The following is a 21987-nucleotide window of genomic DNA, read 5'->3' on the forward strand; positions in this document are numbered from 1 at the left end:
TAAACGAACAAATGGAAGCCTAAACGAACAAATTGAAACCAAAACGCGTCAAACAAATCTAGAATGAAGGAGTCGCCTTTTTAATCTTCCCACAAGTCCCTGATAGCCCCGTTAAGTGAAAACAAAATCCCACCAGCCGCTACTAGCCCAGTTCAGTAAAAATAGAAGTTTTTCGAACAAATGGAATCCTAAACTAACAAATGGAAACAACAACGAGAAAAGAAGACTAGAATTGAGGGATTCGCCTCTTTATTCACCCCATGAGTCCATGATAACCCCGTTTGGTGAAAAAAAATCCCACTAGTCGTAGCTAGTCTAGTTCAGTGAAAACAAATAGCGACACTTTTCAAACGAACAAATGGAAGCCCAAACGAACATATGGGAACCACAATGAGTAAAGAAAGACTAGAATGAGGGAGTCGCCTCCTTAATCGTCCCACGAGTTCAGTGAAAACAAAAGCCCACTAGTCGCTGCTAACCTAGTTCAGTGAAAACAGAAGCGGCATTTTTCAAATGAACAAATGGAAACCATAGCAAGAAAAGAAGACTAGAATGGAGGACTCACGTTCTTGATATGGTCGACCGGATAGGAGGGCAGGGTGGTCAACAACCCCCGACCCGATCACCCCGCTAGGCCCAAAATATGTTTAAAACTTATTTATATCCTTTTATTACTTTTTTTTGTATGTATTTTTATTGTTTACATCCAATTGCTCAACTCATTTAAGCCTATTTTTATAAACAAATTTTTTTTGCATAACACAAATCATAACCAAGTAAACCCATTTAAAACTTTAGTTGTTTGAACCCAACAAAAATATCTTTTACTTAATGCCCAAAAAAATTTCGCTTTCGGCCCAAAAAACTAACAATTCTCAAAGAGGGTCATGCTTGTGGTTTTCGAGTTAAGTTTCCCATCTGTTTTATCCCAAATTTGCTATTTTCAGGGGACTTTTAGTTCTTTGTGTAAATTTGATTCATCAAGTAATTTTTTGTTCGCCCTTATTCGGTAAGAACTATAAACTGACATGCTCAAGGGACAACATGAACGTGAAAACATAAGTTCCAACTGACATGACCAAATACTTAGATGGCTTTGTTAAATAAATTTTTCAATGGAAAATCCATACCCATTTTGAAATATAATGTTTACACTTTACATCAAGATATAAGGCAAACGGATAACAAGCTGCACCGCCGGTCATTTTTGAATCGCAAAACTCAAAACTTAGTTGTTAAAACTTAATTGAAATTTGAATACTTGTTAATACAGTTTATTTGGTGGCAGAAACATGAGTAACTTTTGAGATCAAAGGGAACCTCATTTGGAGATAGCTGAGACTCATGCGAGACCATGAGAGCACGAACTAAAAAAAATCGAAAATGGCTGTTGATTAATGTCATTAAATTTCAAATAATAATCATAAACTTTCAGAAAAAAATTCTCTTAAATAAAGCAATCCTAGTTGAGAATCATTCACAACCATAACTTATACCAGAATAAAATCAATATCCTAAAAATAGCAAACCACCAATCTATATAAGACCGAAAAAAAAAATTAATATCCACCATCATAAAGTTATTTGTTAGTTCAAATGCACAAAATGTTTACCACAAGCTGCCTACATGATCCAAATGGTTACCTGCATTACAACAAGGTTCTAATCAGTATATTGAGAAAAAAAAATGCACATAACACTAATCTTCAAGCAATTTATGATCAAACCAATTCATTTTAATAAAAATCATTTTCTTCAGTACAACAGTCTATTAATGTGTTAAATATGATTAAGAAACTAAACTAATCAAACAATAATCTAATTCTTGAAATAATGCAATCTATAAATCATTTATTTATTTAACACGTGGTCGAAAACAATACCATGAGTAAACATAGATTAATCACTGCCAAACCCTTCATAACTCCTTCAGATATTTGTCGAACCATTTATTATTTCACGGTAGATATCAATTCCCACTTCAACTTCATAATTTCTTTAAAAATAACATTTTTTAGTTCTAAAAGAAAATCATACCTTGAATGTCTCCATTACCATGAGAGTTCAAGGATTCTGTATCTGCTGGCAAGTAGAGTGACCCAGAATAGCTGTCCAGTATATCTGAAATAAAATGTACATGAATTAATATACGGTGCTCGTGCCAGATAACGGGCAAAACAGACAATTTCTAAAAGGGCTCAGACAAGTTCGGTTGGTAGTTGGAATTTGGTACAGATCACATGGGTTGAAAGTAACCCGAAGTATATTTGCAATGCATACACACCCTACTAAACTGCTTTATCAAAAAACTTAGATTATTAGGGTAATTATATTAAGCACAACTTATTTACAAAGTAACAAAAAATTAAGCAAAAAGTGTATTGAGTTGACTTGGCCTGCTTCGACAACGGGATTTTATGAATCAGAACTCAGAAGTCCTAATTCATTTTTCAACACTATATTGATTAAAATAAAATATAAAATACAATAAATATTTCAGAAGTTCAAAAATGTTGGTTGGTTGGCACTAGGGGTGTGGATGGATTGGTTTTGGGTTCAAAATTTAAACCAAAAACCGAATAAATTCAATCATAAAAGTCGGTTTTTACGGGTTCAGTTCAATTATAAAGTCGTTTCGGTTCCGCTCGTTTATTTTTATTTGAAAAAGAAAAACATAAAACCAAACCGTTAGTCTTAGTTTGGGTTCAGATACTCCGGTTCTCGGTTATACTGGTCATTTCGGTTATGCGTTAGTTATTTTGGTTTTACACATATCAGAGAAAGAGATAGAACCTGAACTAATAGAGAAATCAGCTGTCAAATCTGAAAAGCTAAAGTTTCTAGGAATCTGGCTCAAAAACCCAAACGATGATGAATCAGGTTCAACAATTGGGTCATTCACGGGCTTCGCGTTCAAATATTCACCAATAAAGGATGGAACACGCGCTACCTCTGGCATTACGGGATGTCTAGCTACAACATTATTTGCAGAATTGTACATAAACGAGTGTTCATCACTCATTCCATTCATAATTCCCACATTTGCATGCTGATTCGATTGTGGGTTTTGTGACATGTTATCACATCTCGACAAACCAGACATACCGACACTAGATTGCATGCTTGGGTGTAGTGTCGGCCCGCCATTTGTGAGTTCACCTGGCATTTTGACAACTGCCGGTTGTTGCATGTTATCTATGTTCATAGCTTGTGAGTTATCCGGTGCATAGCATGAAGAGTTTTGATGCGCTGTTAAATAAATAAAAAATACGAGCAATGGAATAATTTATGAATTCACCTATTTTAGATTATATTTCCTCTTAAAGGTCCAAAGATTAAAACAGAAAATAAATAATTAACAGAAAGGAAACGCCTGAAAGGGATCCAAAGTGTGATCCTAATGCATAAAACCACCTATACCATCATACTAAAAAATACAGTTCTTAGTGAAATAATATTCTTTTTGGAATCATTGAAGACACTCTACTTCAAGATATTCTTTAATAAAATTCTTTTGATATAATAATGTTTTTGGTCAACCCGACCTGTTTCAGTACATTTTATTACATTAATTCATATTAATGACTGACGTAAAATAAAATAGAACCAAAAGGAAAAGGGATGGTTTAACCCAAATATTTTAGCCCAAAGTTGGAGTGTAAATGAGTCGAGCCCAAGCTCAACTAGGCTTGAGCTCGGCTCGTTTTGAATAACTAGAGCTTGATCTCAGCTTCGTTCGAGCTCTTTCTCTAAAGCTCAAGATTGTCTCGTAAATTGTTTTTTCAAGATCAGATTCAGCTCGTTTATGATTTATTACTTTCTAATTATTTTTATATATTTTGAGAAACTAAACGAGACTAATCTCGGCTCGAGCTCGTGTAGTGATTTAAATGAGCCAAAGCTCGGCCATGCCGTGTGAAACTAATACATAGAAGTCCAAAAGAGGTAAAGCATAAAAAGATCGAAACAAGCCCAAAAACCGATCGAGTAACTAAACAAGCACGATCTCGGCTTTTTTATCGACCCGAGCTTTAGTAGCTCGGCTCGTTTGCACCCCTAGCCCAAAGGAAAACCGAACGTAACCGAAAAAACCAAAAAATCGAACAGGAAATAACCAAACACAAGCAAAAACCGGCGGTTTGGTTTTGTGTTTTCGTAAAAAACGATATTTCCATCCAGTTTTGGTTTTGCATGTACTAAAAACCGAAAAGAAACAAACCGAACTGAATATTTTTCAATTTATATGAGTTTAATAAACATCTTTACCTGAATATTTTAGCCCAAATGTATAAGAATCAATTAATCATCAATTATTGAAAACATTTAGGACCAAATTCATTATTTTGGGCCTGTTTTTTGTCGGCCCAAGTTTTGAGTCCCAAATATTAAAACTGAACAAACAGAATTCGAACAAATATCAATAAATAAATAACCAAATTTTCGGTTTTAGCCCAAAATCTACCCGAACCGTTACAGTGTTAAATATCTTACATGAAGGAATATGAGTCCCATCGGTAATAGGAACCGAAGCTGCTCCAGTAGCGGGAGACATTTGTTTCATCAATGTTGCTTGTTTATCAAGTAATTCATTGAACCTCAATATCTGGTCCTTCAAGATCAGTCTAATGTGATACTGCTTGAAAAAAACTTGATTTTCTTCTTCAAGCTTTTGCCAAACTGAAAATAAAGTGATAGAAAAATACTAATTAAATATGAAAAAGGCACAGATGTTTCTTCTGAATTTACAAGTCGTAAAAAGATTACCGAGTTTGGTAAAAGTAGGTTCAATTTTTGCTTGTTGTTGTAGCGTAGCAACAACTTCATTTTGGTTCATATAAAGTTGAATACACCTTTCTATAAGATGTTGTACCTGTATAAAAACACTAATAAATAAGTAAATTCAATTAAACAATTATATAATAGCATTTAAATAACCTACCAGTTGTAAATCTTCAGCTGAAACCTTTTTCACCTCTTCCTTATTCATAATTCTTCAAAATCACAATCAAGTAACTTATTGCAGTAACAACAATGGGAGATTGAGGCTTAACTTTCTGAGTAATGCCTGATATAAGCAACTAACTGTAAACAACCAAATCAATATCAATAACTACAATATGTGAATCAAAAACCCTAACATCATTGATAAATCAAATACTAGAGTTTGACAATAAAAGGTTCGAAAAGAGCCGAGCCTGATCTACTTTGAGCTGACCTTAGGCTCGTTTAAGATTTTCTCAAAATATAAAAATAATTAAAAAATGTATATTAATTAATTAATTAATAATAAATGCGCTGAACTCGACCCTGAAAAGGCGACAAGCCGAGCTTTGGCTCATTTAAGGTACTGCACACGAACAACGAGCTCGAGCTGACCTTAGGCCCATCTAAGGTATTTCTCAAAATATAAAAATAATTAAATAATGTATATAAATAAATTAATAAATAATAAATGAGCCGAGGTCGAGCCTTATTAAACCACTCACGAGCAGAGCTCGAGCCCGAAAAGCCGAGCTTTAGCTCATTTAAGGTACTGCACACGAGCAGCGAGCTCAAGCCAACCTTAGGCTCGTTTAAGGTTTTTCTCAACATATAAAAATAATTAAATATGATACAAATTAACTATTAACTAATAAATAATAAACGAGCCTAACTCGAGCATTAATGCCTGATAACAGCAATTAATGAAAATAACCAAATCAACAACCATAACATGCGAATTCAAACCCCGAACATCATCGATAAATCAAATTCAATAGTTTAACGATCTATTCCAATAATAAACACACACATGCATCACAAAAATTAACCTTCTATCAGATTTAACAGCTATTAACTGCAAATAACCACAATCTTCTAACTGAAAACCCCAACATTACCAATATATCAAATTCAAGTGTTTACTATCTATTTCAACCATCTCGATAATAAACATACACATGCATCACACAAATTAAACTTCTATAACAGCCATTAACTGAAACTAACCATAATACACGAATCGACGAATCAAATTCTACAGTTTAACGATCCATTTCAACAATCGCAACAATAAACAGACACATGCAGCACAAAAAGTAAACTTCTACGAACAAACTCTAGGGTTTAACGACCGATTTCAACAATCTCAGCAACAAACAGACACATGCATCACACAATTTAACCTTCTATGAGAAATCGAACACCGATTAACTGAAAAAATAACCAAATCAATAACCAAATCGCGATAATCGAAAACCCTAACATTATCAATAAATCAAATTCCATAGTTTAACAATCTATTTCAACAATCTCAACAGTAAACAGACACATGCATCGCACAATTTAACCTTCTAACACAAATTCTAGGGTTTAATCGATTTCAACCATTTCAACAACAAACAGACACATGCATTACACAATTTAACCTTCTATGAGAAATCGAACATCAATTAACTGAATCTAAATAAATCAATAACCAGATTACGCGAATCGGAAACCCTAGCATTATCGATAAATCAAATTCAATAGTTTTACGATCTCAACAATAAACAGACACATGCAGTCACACAAATTGAGCTTCTACGGCAAATATTAGGGTTTAACGATCGATTTCAACAACAAACAGACACATGCATCACACAAATCAAATTAAAAACGAATCGAATAAGAACGAATAGAATTACAGTTTGCATGCAATCGATATGAAATGCGAATCAGTTATAAATTACACAATCAGATTATTACCTCGTCGCGATGAACGCGAAGAATGATTTGGTTGAATTTGATCTCTACAGCTTTTGTGCTAATATTAATATTATTGAAAACAGGGTTTTAAGTTTGGGTTTTGATTCTCTGCGTGTATCTGTGATTTTATTTTACAAAACTCCTCCCTCCCTTGTTTATTAATTTCTTTTACGGCTTTCGTCGGATTATTATTTTTATTATTCCGTTCTCGTTTTGGTGACAGTTCAAATTAAAACAAGTCGATCGGTTTAAAATTTGTTACAGTTTAGTTTATTATTTGGTTTTGGTGGTTTACCTTGGAATCGGACATTTTGTCTTTCTTATTCATATTTCCGTTTAATGTTTATAATGGCGGGTTTCTATTTACCAGAATATCTTTCCGGAAGCTTCTTTTTAGAATTGATTGCTAATATACGACTTCGTCACATTGGGCTCATTAACCATATTTATCATTTTTTTAACTTATTTTTTTTAATAGAAACTATAGGTTTTTGTTATAGTATATTTTGTAACTCGAAATAATTGTGTATATCTATATTTTTAATTTTTAAATGAAAAGTTTATAATTGTTTTGGGCCTGAATTGGTGATGAGCAAGGTTAATCCAGTTTCCAATAATAATACTGTTGTCCATTTTTCGGGCCTGATCCACTTAAATATGGAAAACTATTAATAGCCTTCATATACCAAGGCCCAAGCAATAACTGATATAATTCCAGTCATTTTTGGAATTATAATATTTGATTGCATGTTTGAATTCATTTTTGGAAAATAATATTTGATTACTTGTAGATCTATATTAAAAACTTCTAATCAAGTTTTTTTTTAATAAATATTACTGTATAAGAAAATCTATTATTGTAGATGTTTTAAAAGGTTTAAAACCTGTTCTAAGTATGTCATATAACTACATTTCTTTTATTTTGATTACCTGTCTCTATGTTGTATTTGAATTCTTTTGTACAATAATAGAAAACTGATAATTGAAAAAGGGAAAAGGTTATAATCTTTAGAGACGGTAAAACCACATAAACAGTTACAAAGTAATATTATCAAAACCAAGTTTACAACATTTATCCCACTCTAAATGATGGGTGTTGAATCTACTATTATAATAAACAAAAACCTATTTGTGCCACTTGGCATCTAATTTTACCATGGTTATGCCACTTGGCAAGTTTGATCTCAATCATTAAAACTTTTATTCCTTATTTAAAAAAAGAATAATTAAAATTGTTAAATGGTAATTGAACCTTTCTATAAATATGATTCCCGTATTATTATGAGTTAATTAATAATTAATTAGTAATAAATATCAATAATAAATGTATGTTGTTGTAAATTGTAATTTTTAAATTTTAAGACTTAAAAAATGAGAGTATCTCCATGGACATGAGAGAGTACATATTATTCTTCTATGTATAAGAAAATGAAATACTCGGTTTACTTATTATTATCTTATTATTATCATTGTTATTATTATTTAAATAACAAAATAAAAGAACTTTAGCTTAAAGAATAAGTACTCGGTTTTTATCATTTCAACAATTATGTATTCTTTATAAGTAATCCTTAATATAATAAATAAAAATGTGGTGGTGTCAGCATCTAATTAGACCATCTTATGCCACTTGACACATTTTAAAGTTATAAAAAAAAACTATATTAATCCCATCCCATATTATGGAAGAAATTAATAAGGAAACCAACTATTAGGTGGCCATTGGGTATACTATAACCCCTCTTAACTCCATATAAACACCACATCACTTATTTTTCTCTCTTTCACTCCATCTCACCCAAAGTAAATGGTTTAATCCTTTTAACTCCATCTCACTCCTATTAATTGTTAATTTAATATATCTTCTTTTCCTTTTAACCCGTTAAAAGCATATAATCCATGACCCCTTTTTAACAAATTTAACACAAGTAGAGAGTAGTTTAATCCATTTTTAAAGTGCCATGTAATTTTATTTTATGTTGGGGTTAGAGTATACCCAATGACCTTATAAAATGCATTTGTCATTAAACTTGTCATTAGCCCTTTCATGATGTATTGTGTATGGTTGCTTAGTTTTAAAAATATTTCATGGTATCCGGACTATAAACGTTGTACAATTTGATATCCTATATCCGTTGTTAAGAACACAAAGATAAAACGGATGACATAAAATACATGTAGAGACAAATACGGTTAAGCTACTAATAAACTATAAATGTTATACATATAAATATTTTGAGATTTAGGAATATAAAGCTATATATACACACACACATGTATGTATGTGTACACACACCATGTCGTTTAATATGTAATTTATTATACTGTAAACTGCATATTTATATAAACAATTTAACATATTAATTGTGTTTTACATTGTGTCATCATTAAAATTTATTTATTCTAACCCGTGTTACACACGGGATCCTAACCTAGTCCAACAAATAAAATAAACCAACTTAACACACTAAAAATAGTATGAGCGAAAGTAAGGTTTGTGTCCTCAGGGATACAGATTAACTAAAATATACCAAAAATATTTCAAGGCCCATACACGATTCTTTTAAAAGGGGGGTTTTGATTTAAACTTGAATTGATGAAAACAAAATATTATAAAAATGTGAATTCAGATATATAAAAACTAATTCCAACACTAAGGCAATTACTTGATTTAATTTTAGCTTATGATCATTAACAATTATGGTGCAATGATTGTATGTTTAAACGGTTTGTATCAATACTAGATGTCACGCAGTTCGGAGATCCACTCTATCTAATGTCTAACCACACGGCGTTCGGTATGCTTAATTATATTGTTTAATTCTATAATGATTTTGGGTTCATAGACAAACACAAAATATTATTTGTTCCTTTTACCAAAACTTAAAAACTGATTAGGGTTTTAAATATTGATGAACTTTATTAGAAAAATTAATAAGGTGGTCAATTTTATTAACAATCTAATATATACCGGAATAGAACCGGATTAAAGATCAAGAATCACACAAACAAACCAATTAAACAAACGAATCACATAACTGTTTCACATGAGTTTCGAATTAAAATCAAAATATCATAGTGTTGAAACTAAATTAATTTAGCCGGACATGGAGGCTAAATCAATCAATCCAAATCTGAAACAAAACATAAAAATTAAAAGCTCACAAAACAAAAGCCAAATATTGTTCTCGTTTCCTTTGTTGCCTCGTCCCAAATTCACCAAAAGTTAGAGATCTTCCAATAATTGTTAGACTACTCTTTTTAAGCTTCATCCAACGTCTTATCTTTTATGTAACCCATTTAAAATTCAAGTACTCCTTATCCCTATGTCTTGTTTTTAAAAGCTCACAAATATAACTTTTAAATACGGCTCTTAATTTCAACAATTCATGGAATGCGGTCCAACGATAATCGATTTTTAATAATTCCTTCCACCGTCCATCGTCATCTCTTCTAACCGCTCCGCACCTACAATAAACAAAACAATTCAAAGTAGATTCCATTCCACCCAAACAAATGTTTCACAAAATAATATGACATATCTATGATAAATGCATTATATATGGCGAAAATGAGTGTTTATAGTATTATAAAACGTGCCAAATAATGCAATTAACAAATCTCCCCAAACTTAAACCTTTCCTTGTCCTCAAGGAAGTCAAGAATATAAATCAGTAATTAAAAAATGTTGGGAATTATTATTATTTTTTTTAGATATATTATTTTAGCCCATTTTAGTACCGGAAAGAATTGTAATGAGAATCATAACTAGCACGTTATATTTCTTTTATTTGAAACCGGGAAGTACCGACACATGTTATATGATTCTTAATATTATGTGTCCCTGAAAAAGTCTGATGCAGTTGGATCAGAATCGGAAAATTCAGTCTTAAAAACATATAGGTTAATTTTTAAAGCTTAGAAAAACGCAAAAACCGCGATCACCGATATTGTTTTCCACTTAAACCCATGCCTTAATCTTTACCGGGTCAAATATGATCCGACATTAACATTACTCAGTGGTTTACACAATTAAGATCCGCTTATTTTCAGCTTTTACCAGACCAGACCACCCCAAGTTGACTTAAACCTCAAAATTAGCAAATTTAAAACTTTTGTTTCTTTATTTTTTTTAATGAACAGTTAAGACGATTAAGGGTATTGTTTATCCACCTAAGCTTAAGTATCAAAGTCTACCAAGCAGCCATTAGATATGATTAAGGTTCAATTAATTAATAGCTAGTGTTCCCCACAACATGACATACCCCCGTTATCAAGCAATACATCGAACCATTACCATAGGTGAGTATGCAAAATTTCATCTGTAGGGCTTACATGTGGCGTGTCCCTTGTGGTCTGTTTCTTAATGGTAATGAGACGCGAGCAAGGGGATCCCACATGGCTAACAGCGTAGATGATCAAGTCTGTAATGTATTTGTACTTTGTACTTTTGTGATCATGTTTAAAGACTTATATGGCAGAAAACTGCTGGTTTGCTCTTTTTTAGCTTTATTTAAATATTCACAACCCCACTTAGGAATTGTGAATACCCAGATGAATAATCGGCATAGAGACCCATAGTCTCCGGACTCAGGGCATCCCATCAATACAAGATTTAAGGTTATAAAACCATACGCCAATGATGTGTAAACACTAAAGCTAAGCAGTTTAAGATTTATATCACAGGCTACACGGTATAATCTAACGTTAAACATACCCAAGCATCATATGATAACGTATTCAAATTTTAAAACTTTATAATATTTTCACTTTTCATACCAAGAATTGAGGCTTGAGTATGGCCTGACCTTTCATTACTTATTTTCCACGAACAAAACGCTTTACCCACAAGAGATTTCCGACCCATTTTATTAAACCGCCCTTTCATTTTCAAGGCTGAGCCTACCGACACATCCCAAGTTAAGTGTGTTTTCTTTTATTTATCTCATATTAGTAATTTGAAAAACCAATTTCCGATAAATATCATCATCTCCCATTTTAACGCAAAAAACTATATTCAATGAACATTTAACAACATTTTTCATTTTTTTTTTCCAAATATGGTACTAATGCGAATTATATACAACTTTAAATGCAATGCATGAAACGAAAACACCTTTTTAATCTCCCCAAGCTTGAAATTCGGCTTCGTCCTCGAGGCTTGAAGTGAAGCGTGAAACGTAACTACCGAGGTGGAAGGAGCCGTCTGGCTTGAAGATTCATACGAACGAATAGCTGGTGGTGGCGATACACTTCTAACCAATCTTTTGTCTCTACCCATGCTTCAACAACCAACATAACCAAGTCTATGTGATCCAGTGCCATGTTATAAAATAAAGAACTCTTTTGTGAACATGGTTTGCCTCCCAAACTGATTATTAAAGCCTTGAAATTTTGTAAGAACAATTTTAAATCCTAGAACTGATGATCAAAACCTTGAAGCTTGTTTGGAATTTAGACAGTGATGGAGGTGTGGATTCAGGTTTAAGGCTATCGGAAACGGAGGTGTAGGCAGTTAATTTGAAGGCCAACGATGTGGTGGTGGTAAATCGGTGACGAGGGTAACGCGTTGGCGGAGAGTGAGCGGTGGTTGTGGGGATGAAATCCGGCGAAGATGATGGTCGGTAGCGGCGGCGAGGAAGTACACCAGCAGTGGAGAAGGTAAGCGGAGTTAACAGTGGCCGGTGTGGTAGTGGTCGGCATGCTGGTAATCGGAGACGGAACTGGTGAGGCTCATCGGTGGTGGTGGTATGTTGAAGGTAGGCTGTGGCTAGACTTATGTTTGGGATAAACAAGGTGTGATGAAGACCTGAAGACCTGGGTGTTTGGGTTTTCAAAAACAAAACAATTTTTTTTTCTCAGAACCCTTACCCGACAGGGTAGATTTTGACACGCCCGGGCCAATGGTATAAATGATTTATTAAATATTTAACACGCCCGAGTCACTTTTGTAGAGAATTTTAAAACGGCCGGGTCAACGTTCTGACCAAAACTACTTTCACACCACCAGGTTGAAAACTTTTTTTTTTATAATTTTCTTTTACTAAAATAAAACAAAAAAAATACGACGAAACCACGGGTTGCCTCCCGCGAAGCGCCTTTCTTTAGTGTCTTTGGCTAGACTTATTCTTTTTCAAAATTTTCTTTAATCAGGTGCCACCATAAACGGAAGTAGTCTTTGGCCAATATTCGGTAACTTTAGTTTTCGTGCTTTTGGCCTTTGTTTCTTCCATTTATCAATTTCCGTCAATTCCTCCCCAAGCTTGAATATTTCATTATGTTCCTTTGATGCAACCTCTTTTATACTTTTGTTTAAAATTAAGACTGAAACATCATTGTTAGACAACTCAAAACCTTTATCAATTAGTGGTTCAATGACATCTATAAAATTCAAAGATGAGACATCACTCGGGTAACGTATAGCATCATCTATATTAAAATTTATAACATCCCCGTCAAATTCCATTGAAAGAGTGCCATTATAAACGTCGATTTTAGTTCTTGAAGTTTTTAAAAATGGTCTCCCAAGTAAAATCGAACTGGAATTTGGTGTGTCATCATCTTCCATGTCTAACACATAAAAATCAGCTGGAAATATTAATTCATTCACTTGAACCAACACATCCTCTAATACACCTTTTGGGTATACTACGGATCGATTGGCCAATTGAATGGTCACCCCGGTCCTCTTTAACGGTCCCACATTAAGTGTTTTAAAAATTGAGTATGGTAGGACGTTAATAGAGGCTCCAAGGTCCAGCATAGCACGAGGCAGAGTAATGTTCCCCAATTTACAAGGGACGGTGAAAACACCCGGATCCTTGCCCTTTGGGGGTAATCTCTTTTGTAATACTGCTGAAATATTTTCACTTACCTTGACCGTTTCAGTACCTTTGAGCTTTTTCTTTGATGTGCATAGTTGTTTTAAGAACTTTACATACCGTGGAACTTGTTTAACGGCATCAAGGAGTGGAATGTTTACCTCTACCTTTCGGAACGTCTTCATGATTTCTTGTTCTTCCCGTTCTTTCCTTGTGCCTCGAAGTCTTTCAGTAAATGGAGGTGGAAGATAAAATTTTGCTTCACCTTTAACCGGCTTTGATGCTTCATCCTTTTTATTAACCTTCTCTTCTATAACAACTTCTTTCTCACCACTTTTCAATTCTTCCTCCCCACTTTTCAAAGTAATGGCACAAACATTGTGTTTTGGGTTTTTCTCGGTTTGTGGGGGTAGTTTACCTTGAGATTCTATCTTGCTCACTGAACTAGCAAGCTGAGCCATTTGTTGTTCCAAGTTTTTGATGCTCACTTCGGTCTTCTGTTGGAATGTGTGAGTGCTAGTGGCTAGGCTTTTAACAATGTCTTCCAAAGACATTCCTGAGCTACTCGCTTGTTGTTGTGCGGGTGTTTGTTGTTGAGGTTGGAAGTTATGTTGTTGAATAGGCATTTGGAATGGAGGCTGTGAGTGATATGGTGGAGGTCTTTGCAAGTAGCTCATATTAGAAGTATTTCCCCAATTCTGATTACCTCGAGGCTGCTCATATTGTCTTGAATTTTGTCCCGAGTAACCTCCCATTGCTTGTGCTTGTTCAACATCTTCTTGTAGTGTGGGGCACATATCAGTAGGATGCCCAAATTGTGGACATATACCACAAGCTCGGGTTTGTGGTTCGACACCCTTAGTTTTTAGTTGCATGACGACTTTGGTTAGTTCAGCAAGTTGAGTTTCAATGCGAGGGGTGTTCACTTCATTTACTCCTCGTGGTGTGTCATCATACCACCCATCTTCTTGTGCCCAATGCTTTGTATCTTCCGCTATAGAGGTGATCAAGGCCCGAATTTGAGTTGGTGTTTTATCAAGTAGAGCTCCTCCACTAGAAGCATTTATTAAACGCCTCTCCATCGGTGCCAATCCTTCACAAAAGTACTGAAGGAGTTGATGCTCAGATATGCCATGTTGGGGACACCGTGCACATAATTTCTTGAACCTTTCCCAATACATATGTAAAGCTTCCCTTTTTGCTTGTTTGACAGCGATAATTTCTTTACGTAGAAGGGATGCTTTAACTTCTGGAAAGTACTTGTCTAGGAAAAGCCTTGCAAGACCATTCCAAGTAATTACCGACCCCGGTGGTAGGTAATAGAGCCACTCTCTTGCTGAGTCTTGGAGAGCAAAGGGGAATGCCCTTAGCTTGATTTGGTCTTCAGTAATGTTGTGTGGCTTCATGCCGGAACACACAACATGGAACTCCTTAAGGAACTTGGGAGGGTCTTCATTTTCTAAACCTCAGAAGGAGGGTAATAAGTGAATGAGACCGGATTTTAGCTCGAAGTTCTCCATAGCAGGGTAGTTAATGCAAAGTGGTTGTTGGGTGACATCATGGGTTCCCCACTGTCTAAGTGTTTGTTCAGCTGCCATGGTGGTGGTTTCAGTAGGTGAGTTAGGTTCTTGGGTAGGTGATTGTGGTGGAGTTATTTGTGGTGATACGGTTTCGGGTTCACTTGACAAGGGAGTGTCTTGCCTAGTGTTGATGACAGGAGATGAGGATGTAGAGTTTGAGGAGCTTTCTGACTTCTTTTGGAGTTTTGCTTGCTTCCTTAATTTCTTTGTTGTTTTCTCTATCTCCGGGTCAATCTCAAGCGGTGTACCTGAACGAAAAGATCTAGATGTACCTGAAGGAAAAAATCTTAGCATAAAACGGTTAAAATCGCCGTATCCCTGGCAACGGCGCCAATTTGATGGGTGTCGAATCCAACAAATAAAATAAACCAACTTAACATACTAAAAATAGTATGAGCGAAAGTAAGGTTCGTGTCCTCAGGGATACAGATTAACTAAATTATACCAAAAATATTTCAAGGTCCATACACGTTTCTTTTAAAAGGGGGGTTTTGATTTAAACTTGAATTGATGAAAACAAAATATTATAAAAATGTGAATTCAGATATATAAAAACTAATTCCAACACTAAGGCAATTACTTGATTTAATTCTAGCTTATGTTCATTAACAATTATGGTGCAATGATTGTATGTTTAAACGGTTTGTATCAATACTAGATGTCACGCCGTTCGGAGATCCACTCTATCTAATGTCTAACCACACACCGTTCGGTATGCTTAATTATATTGTTTAATTCTATAATGATTTTGGGTTCATAGACAAACACAAAATATTATTTGTTCCTTTTACAAAAACTTAAAAACTGATTAGGGTTTTAAATATTGATGAACTTTATTAGAAAAATTAATAAGGTGATCAAGTTTATTAACAATCTAATATATACCGGAATAGAACCGGATTAAAGATCAAGAATCACACAAACAAACCAATTAAACAAACGAATCACATAACTGTTTCACATGAGTTTCGAATTAAAATAAAAATACCATAGTGTTGAAACTAAATTAATTTAGCCGGACATGGAGGCTAAATCAATCAATCCAAATCTGAAACAAAACATAAAAATTAAAAGCTCACAAAACAAAAGCCAAATATTGTTCTTGTCTCCTTTGTTGCCTCGTCCCAAATTCACCAAAAGTTAGAGATCTTCCAATAATTGTTAGACTCCTCTTTTTAAGCTTCATCCAACGTCTTATCTTTTATGTAACCCATTTAAAATTCAAGTACTCCTTATCCCTATGTCTTGTTTTTAAAAGCTCACAAATATAACTTTTAAATACGGCTCTTAATTTCAACAATTCATGGAATGCGGTCCAACGATAATCGATTTTTAATAATTCCTTCCACCGTCCATCGTCATCTCTTCTAACCGCTTCGCACCTACAATAAACAAAACAATCCAAAGTAGATTCCATTCCACCCAAACAAATGTTTCACAAAATAATATGACATATCTATGATAAATGCATTATATATGCAGAAAATGAGTGTTTATAGTATTATAAAACGTGCCAAATAATGCAACTAACACTAAAGAAAACAACTTTGACCTATTTGAGAAAATAAGCTCATTCCCGACCTTGTTGGCCTTCCGCATCATCCAACATGCAATTAAAATCAGTGTGTGCGCTAATCTCTTTTATGTGGTCCTTGTTTGCAAAGTCTTAGGGTCCGTTTGGTTTGCAGGATTATTTTGAAAGTAATTGAAATTTGGTGGAATTAAATTTAATTTTAACCAAAAACAGAATTGGGATTGGTTGGTAAATTCATAAATGGAATTAGATGAATTAGTGGATGAATATAAAGATATACAATATTTTTGGTAATTGAATAACATTCAATTGAAAAGTAGAATTTCCATTAACGTTCAATTCAAGTTTTAGATATCATTTGCAAAGAATTTCATATATATTTAAACTAGTAGTGACGACCAGATTTTGGGTGTCAACGAGTAGTTTACAAAACTGGTCGCAACGATTATTTTAGGCTAAGAAAATTTCAAGGACGGGCATTTTGCAGCCCTAAACTTGTCGGGATGAGTATTTTGAGGTACTAAACTTGTCATGTCCATCTCCATCCGCTAACCAAAGAGGTTCACCTATAATTATAATGGTAACTAAGAATTTCAACCAAATTGCCAAGTACCATGAATGAAGTTACTATTATTCAAAGTCCATGAATGGATCAACCCGAAAACTTTCCTGAAGGATCCCCAATCCAAGTCCATTTATCGCCTAGAAGTGGCTAGATCCGTAAACTTAGTTTGACGAGCCAATAATAAACATTCAGTGAGCCCATGTAGTTCTTCACTCGGGGATGTAAATGTCTAGAAATAAGATTAGTATTATTCAGTTATCACATTGATTGTCATGAAAAAGGTTCATATCTTACATTCTTACCACATAAAACTCATAAACCATTTAATTTCTTTATAAATCTTTAGAATTAGTGGATAAGTTTTTGTTACTTTATAAAATCATTAAAAGGTATTATAAATGAATCAGTAATGCCATAACTTAAACTAGCCTTTGATTGTGCAACAAATCCTCGATCAAATATGCTAAAATCACATCTAGCCACCTCAACTTGAGATGAAAACCGCAAAGTCAAAGTCAATTGTCACAAAAGGTTAATTCCCAAAACGTATTGACTTCTACTTCTCATTTTCCTCATGAAGATACAAACCATTTAAGATTTGCTCCATGCTTGTCTTGATCCATTGTCACTAAATGTTTACATAAAATGTAATGAAAAGTAAAAAAGTTGTGATGCAGCGGTAAAACGATAACGGAGATCGGATCACGTTGATTCAGTGAATTCCCGTGATGATCTTCCAAGACCCCAAATCCCACCCAAAGGTCAGGGAAAATGAAGAGAAAAATAATTATTATAAAATTGAAGTCTAACTTTTCATATTACATTCTTAGCATATAAAAATAAACGAAATGGATCCAAAAAAGGTTATGGGCCAAACACAAACCCAAAAAGAAAAACATAAAAACTGACGAAAAAACAATAAAAGGCCCCAAAACTTTATTTAGAAGACGTTTTTGGGCTTTGGACAAGGGTCAAACCGTCGTAAGTTGTTTGCCACAATACGCTTCTCGTCTCAAGCTTCGATTTGACTGGTAATGGGCTTGAAACAGAGCTTCGTGGGCCAAGTTATGCTCATTTTCGTGCAGCTCCTTTTGAAGCGCGATTTTAGGCCTCCAGAAACATAATGGCCCGGTCTTCTACACTTGGGCCCACATCAAGTTGACTACTTTATGCTCAAGTAAAACTATATAGAAAAGTTGACTACTTTATGCTCAAGTAAAACTATGTATAAATCTTGAGATGCTCAAGTAAAACTATGTAGAAAAGTTGACTACTTTATGCCCAAGTAAAACTATGTATAAATCTTGAGATGCTCTTAACTGTCACAGTGGTCTTTTTACATTGCCTTTTGTAATACAAAAGTAAAAAAAAATATATATATAGATGGTCAGAGGAAAAGTAATTTAAACATCAAAACTAGAAAAAAGAAAGAAAAAAAAAGTCAAAATTGAAATAAAAAAGACTATTTGGCAATTAGTCAAATCTACAGATTGGCCACCACTGGATTTGTGTTTTGTTTTGTTTTGAAACATTTTCTTCTTCAACGGATTTTCTCTTGCTTCCATTAGATTGTTGTTCCGATTCAACTTCTTCGGGGATTTCTAATGTGTTTTGTTGTTCTTGGTGTTCTTGATCTTGTTTATGTTGTTCTTGATTATTTTCTTGATGTTGTGGTTGTTGTTGTTGTTCATGAGTATCTTTGATTTTTGTTTTCATTATATGCGGTTTCAACTTGCTTACATCCGATAATCTAACCGGCTTTAAGAAAAATTCCTCTGCACCTTCTTCTAAGCATCTGTTATATATCAAAATGATATCATGTCAAATCACAAAATATTAAGGTTTGGTTGAAAATAAAAACATAAACATATATAGGATTGATAAATGACGAGATTAAGGTTTTTACCTACTAATCCTTGAAGGAACATTCTCTGATGACATTATGACGACTGGTATGTCCTTTAGAGATGAAGATTTCTATTGAATAAAAATAAAACTTATATGAGATGAAATCACAAGTTACACAAGCCAATTATTAATTCAAAAGTTCTCTGTCTATGATTCTAATATCAAGTTGTTAATTTGTTTATCTTATCTAATAAGGTAAAAACTTTACAACAAGAACTTGTAATAAGTTCATAACGGTGTTATGTATAGCAAAAACAATTTTTAATATGCGTCTCTTCTATTATATCAACTGCTTGTTATTAATATTTTTCCTAGTTTTATATAATCTAAATAATATCAAAACCATGGACTTAGTTTTGCATATGGATATATATTAGCACATATTAATCTAAATCTTAAATTGACTTATATATGTCTTAAACAAATTAGGTGATGCTTCTACTAGGCTACATCTTTCTATTCATGGATTATAACCTTCTAGGCAATGGGTTATATGTGATCTTTTCAAACAAAAATTTCTTTAAAAAATAAAAATACATTTTTATTTAATTTTATTCTACTTTTCAGTTTAAATCCTAAACGCTAAGGCTACAACCAAACCTCAATCAAATCAGTTCATATTAAATAATTATAGAAAAATAAAAATATAAAATAAAAGAATGATACCTTAACTTTCTTGAGCAAATCATAGCCTGTCATTCCAGGCATACAATAGTCTGTAATTATCAGGTTCACTTCAACTTCCTGCAAAAACAGTTAGAAAAATGATTTAACAATCATTCAAAAAGAAATATAATATGCATAAAAATCCATTTCATCTAAACTACAAACCTGACTATTATTTGGTGACACACATGGTTGGTTTGAGTTAACTTCATCATCATCATGAAATCCCAGAAACTCTAAAGCCTTACTTCCAGAATCAACTGTTGTAACTGTAAACCATATGAACATTAAGTCACAAAAACTCACTCATATTATTTTTTAAAAAAATCAACCAAAGGGTTATTAATTAATCACCTTGATAAGATGAGGTTTTGAGCAATCTTTCAATCAGTTTCCTGTCAATGATGCTATCATCAACAGCAAGAACATGGAACTGTGAATCTGCTGCAACACCCATGTGATCAAGATTCAAGATTTTAATGAAGATTTAAGATGTGAAACAAGTTTTCTAAAAAAAGATAGAATTTATTTGGAGGGGTTTGGTTGGATGATGGGAAAATGGGAAAAGATGAAGTTTTTATTTATATGAAAGAAAGAGGCAGCAAAATCTACAACCCACAAAGCAAGATCTGACCAGATTTCATCCAAAGATCTTCCCACCTCTTAATATTTTTGGATTATAAGGCAAGCAAGGGGCAAAGTTTTGTAAGGGTGCAAATGGCAAATTTTAAATCAAATAAAATCAAATAAAGAAAACAACCAAAATCTTGGATGTTTATATTATAATCAAAAGATTCTTTCAGACTTTGGTTCCATCTAACTATTCATATTTCAAAGTTATTGTGGTTTGGTAAATGAATAAATTACAATCAATTTCATTTAACTTAACATATGTAAATAGACATTAAAAAGGTTGATCATTTATCTAATGTACTCAAGTTGATTGTGTTACCTTTTACTTTTTATTAGTTTTGACTTTTTTTTATTTTTAATTTTTAAAAAAAAGCTCAACTATTATAGCTTTTGATAGAGTATTGGAACTGAAAGATATTCGAATCATCTTAGACGATAGCCAACGTTTACATAAAGAGCGTTTGCATAAAGATGTAACATAATATATTGTTGATTAAATTGTAGATTTAAAAGTGTTTTTCTTGTGTATCAACACTAATATCTTTTCATAATTACACCAAATTCTATAAATAAAATAAAAAAGAAAATAAAGGTGACATTTTTCTTTTTTAATCAACCTTTTCTTAACAAAGTTTCTAGTGCAACTAGTTACTAAAATGAGTACTTAATTTTATAATTATAGATTTAAAAGTAAGTCTTTTGTATACTTTAAGTGTGTGTTTAAAGCTGAATACTAACATAAGTTACATAATATGTGTTGTGAAATTATGTTTATTATCTTAAAATAAAATTAGCATTTAGTCAATGAGATAGATGGGAGGAGAGAGGCCCACATAAACATTATGTACCTTTACTTTTTGTTATGGGGTTTAATTTTTTAAATCTGTCCAGTTTTATATTTATATAATTGGGGCAATTTTATAGAATAGTAACTAAGTTTTAAAAGTGTTCAAATTAGGTCACTCAACTTTAAAAAGTGTTCCAATTAGGTCACTCAACTATCATATAATTAACGTTTTTTAATTTTTTAAAATATAGCTACCTATATTGCAAAATCCGACCCCCACATCTTATCATCCATTTCTTTCTTAACAAACAAAAAAATCGGTGAGACTCAATTTGAAAATTTAGTGACCCGATTTGAGAAAAATATGCATGAGTGACTTAACTGGAACACTTTTGAAAGTTGGTTACTATTCTATGAGATATTCCCTACATAATTCTAACTCAACAAACAAACAAGCAATTTCAGTTATTTTTAAATACATATATTACTTTAAAACTTTAGAAAACAAATTATAAAAGGTGTTTGGTTCAATAAAATAAAATTACTCAAATTTAGCATAACTGAAATCTGAATTTGTTTGGTTACGTATTTGATTCACATATTAATTGGAATTAAAACAATAAATTCAAAGAAAGGGTATGTTTGGTTGAAAGGAATGGAATGAAGAAGGAATGGAATGGACAAAGGAATGAAATAGATCATTACCATTCCTTTGTCTTGTTTGGTTAATATATGAAAATGAAATGAATAATTACGTTATGTTGTTT

The 21987-nt window shown here is 33.1% G+C and overlaps 3 protein-coding genes across 3 annotated transcripts; all 3 read right to left on the minus strand.

Moving 5' to 3' along the window:
- Positions 1–1584: 1584 nt before the first annotated feature.
- LOC143608414 (uncharacterized) lies at positions 1585–5039 on the minus strand. Its single transcript, XM_077083461.1, has 6 exons — positions 4940–5039; positions 4765–4870; positions 4492–4677; positions 2794–3249; positions 2038–2121; positions 1585–1623 (listed from the first exon to the last, which is right to left on the minus strand). The coding sequence occupies exons 1-6, from the start codon at positions 4985–4987 to the stop codon at positions 1610–1612; spliced, it is 894 nt and encodes a 297-aa protein (XP_076939576.1). The 5' UTR covers positions 4988–5039; the 3' UTR covers positions 1585–1609.
- Positions 5040–12871: 7832 nt separating this feature from the next.
- On the minus strand, positions 12872–14953 carry LOC143608441 (uncharacterized). The gene has a single exon (XM_077083481.1). The coding sequence runs from the start codon at positions 14951–14953 to the stop codon at positions 12872–12874; it is 2082 nt and encodes a 693-aa protein (XP_076939596.1).
- A 3559-nt stretch (positions 14954–18512) lies between these two features.
- Positions 18513–20338, minus strand: LOC143608369 (two-component response regulator ORR9-like). The gene is made up of 5 exons (XM_077083419.1): positions 20155–20338; positions 19966–20069; positions 19801–19878; positions 19133–19203; positions 18513–19021 (listed from the first exon to the last, which is right to left on the minus strand). Exons 1-5 carry the CDS (start codon positions 20255–20257, stop codon positions 18700–18702), a joined length of 678 nt encoding a protein of 225 aa, XP_076939534.1. The 5' UTR covers positions 20258–20338; the 3' UTR covers positions 18513–18699.
- Positions 20339–21987: the final 1649 nt, after the last annotated feature.

The sequence above is a fragment of the Bidens hawaiensis genome, unplaced genomic scaffold (assembly GCF_021521415.1).
Source record: "Bidens hawaiensis isolate Kalapana, Puna unplaced genomic scaffold, B.hawaiensis_p1.1 tig00419365_1, whole genome shotgun sequence".
In the NCBI taxonomy this organism is placed as follows: domain Eukaryota; kingdom Viridiplantae; phylum Streptophyta; class Magnoliopsida; order Asterales; family Asteraceae; genus Bidens; species Bidens hawaiensis.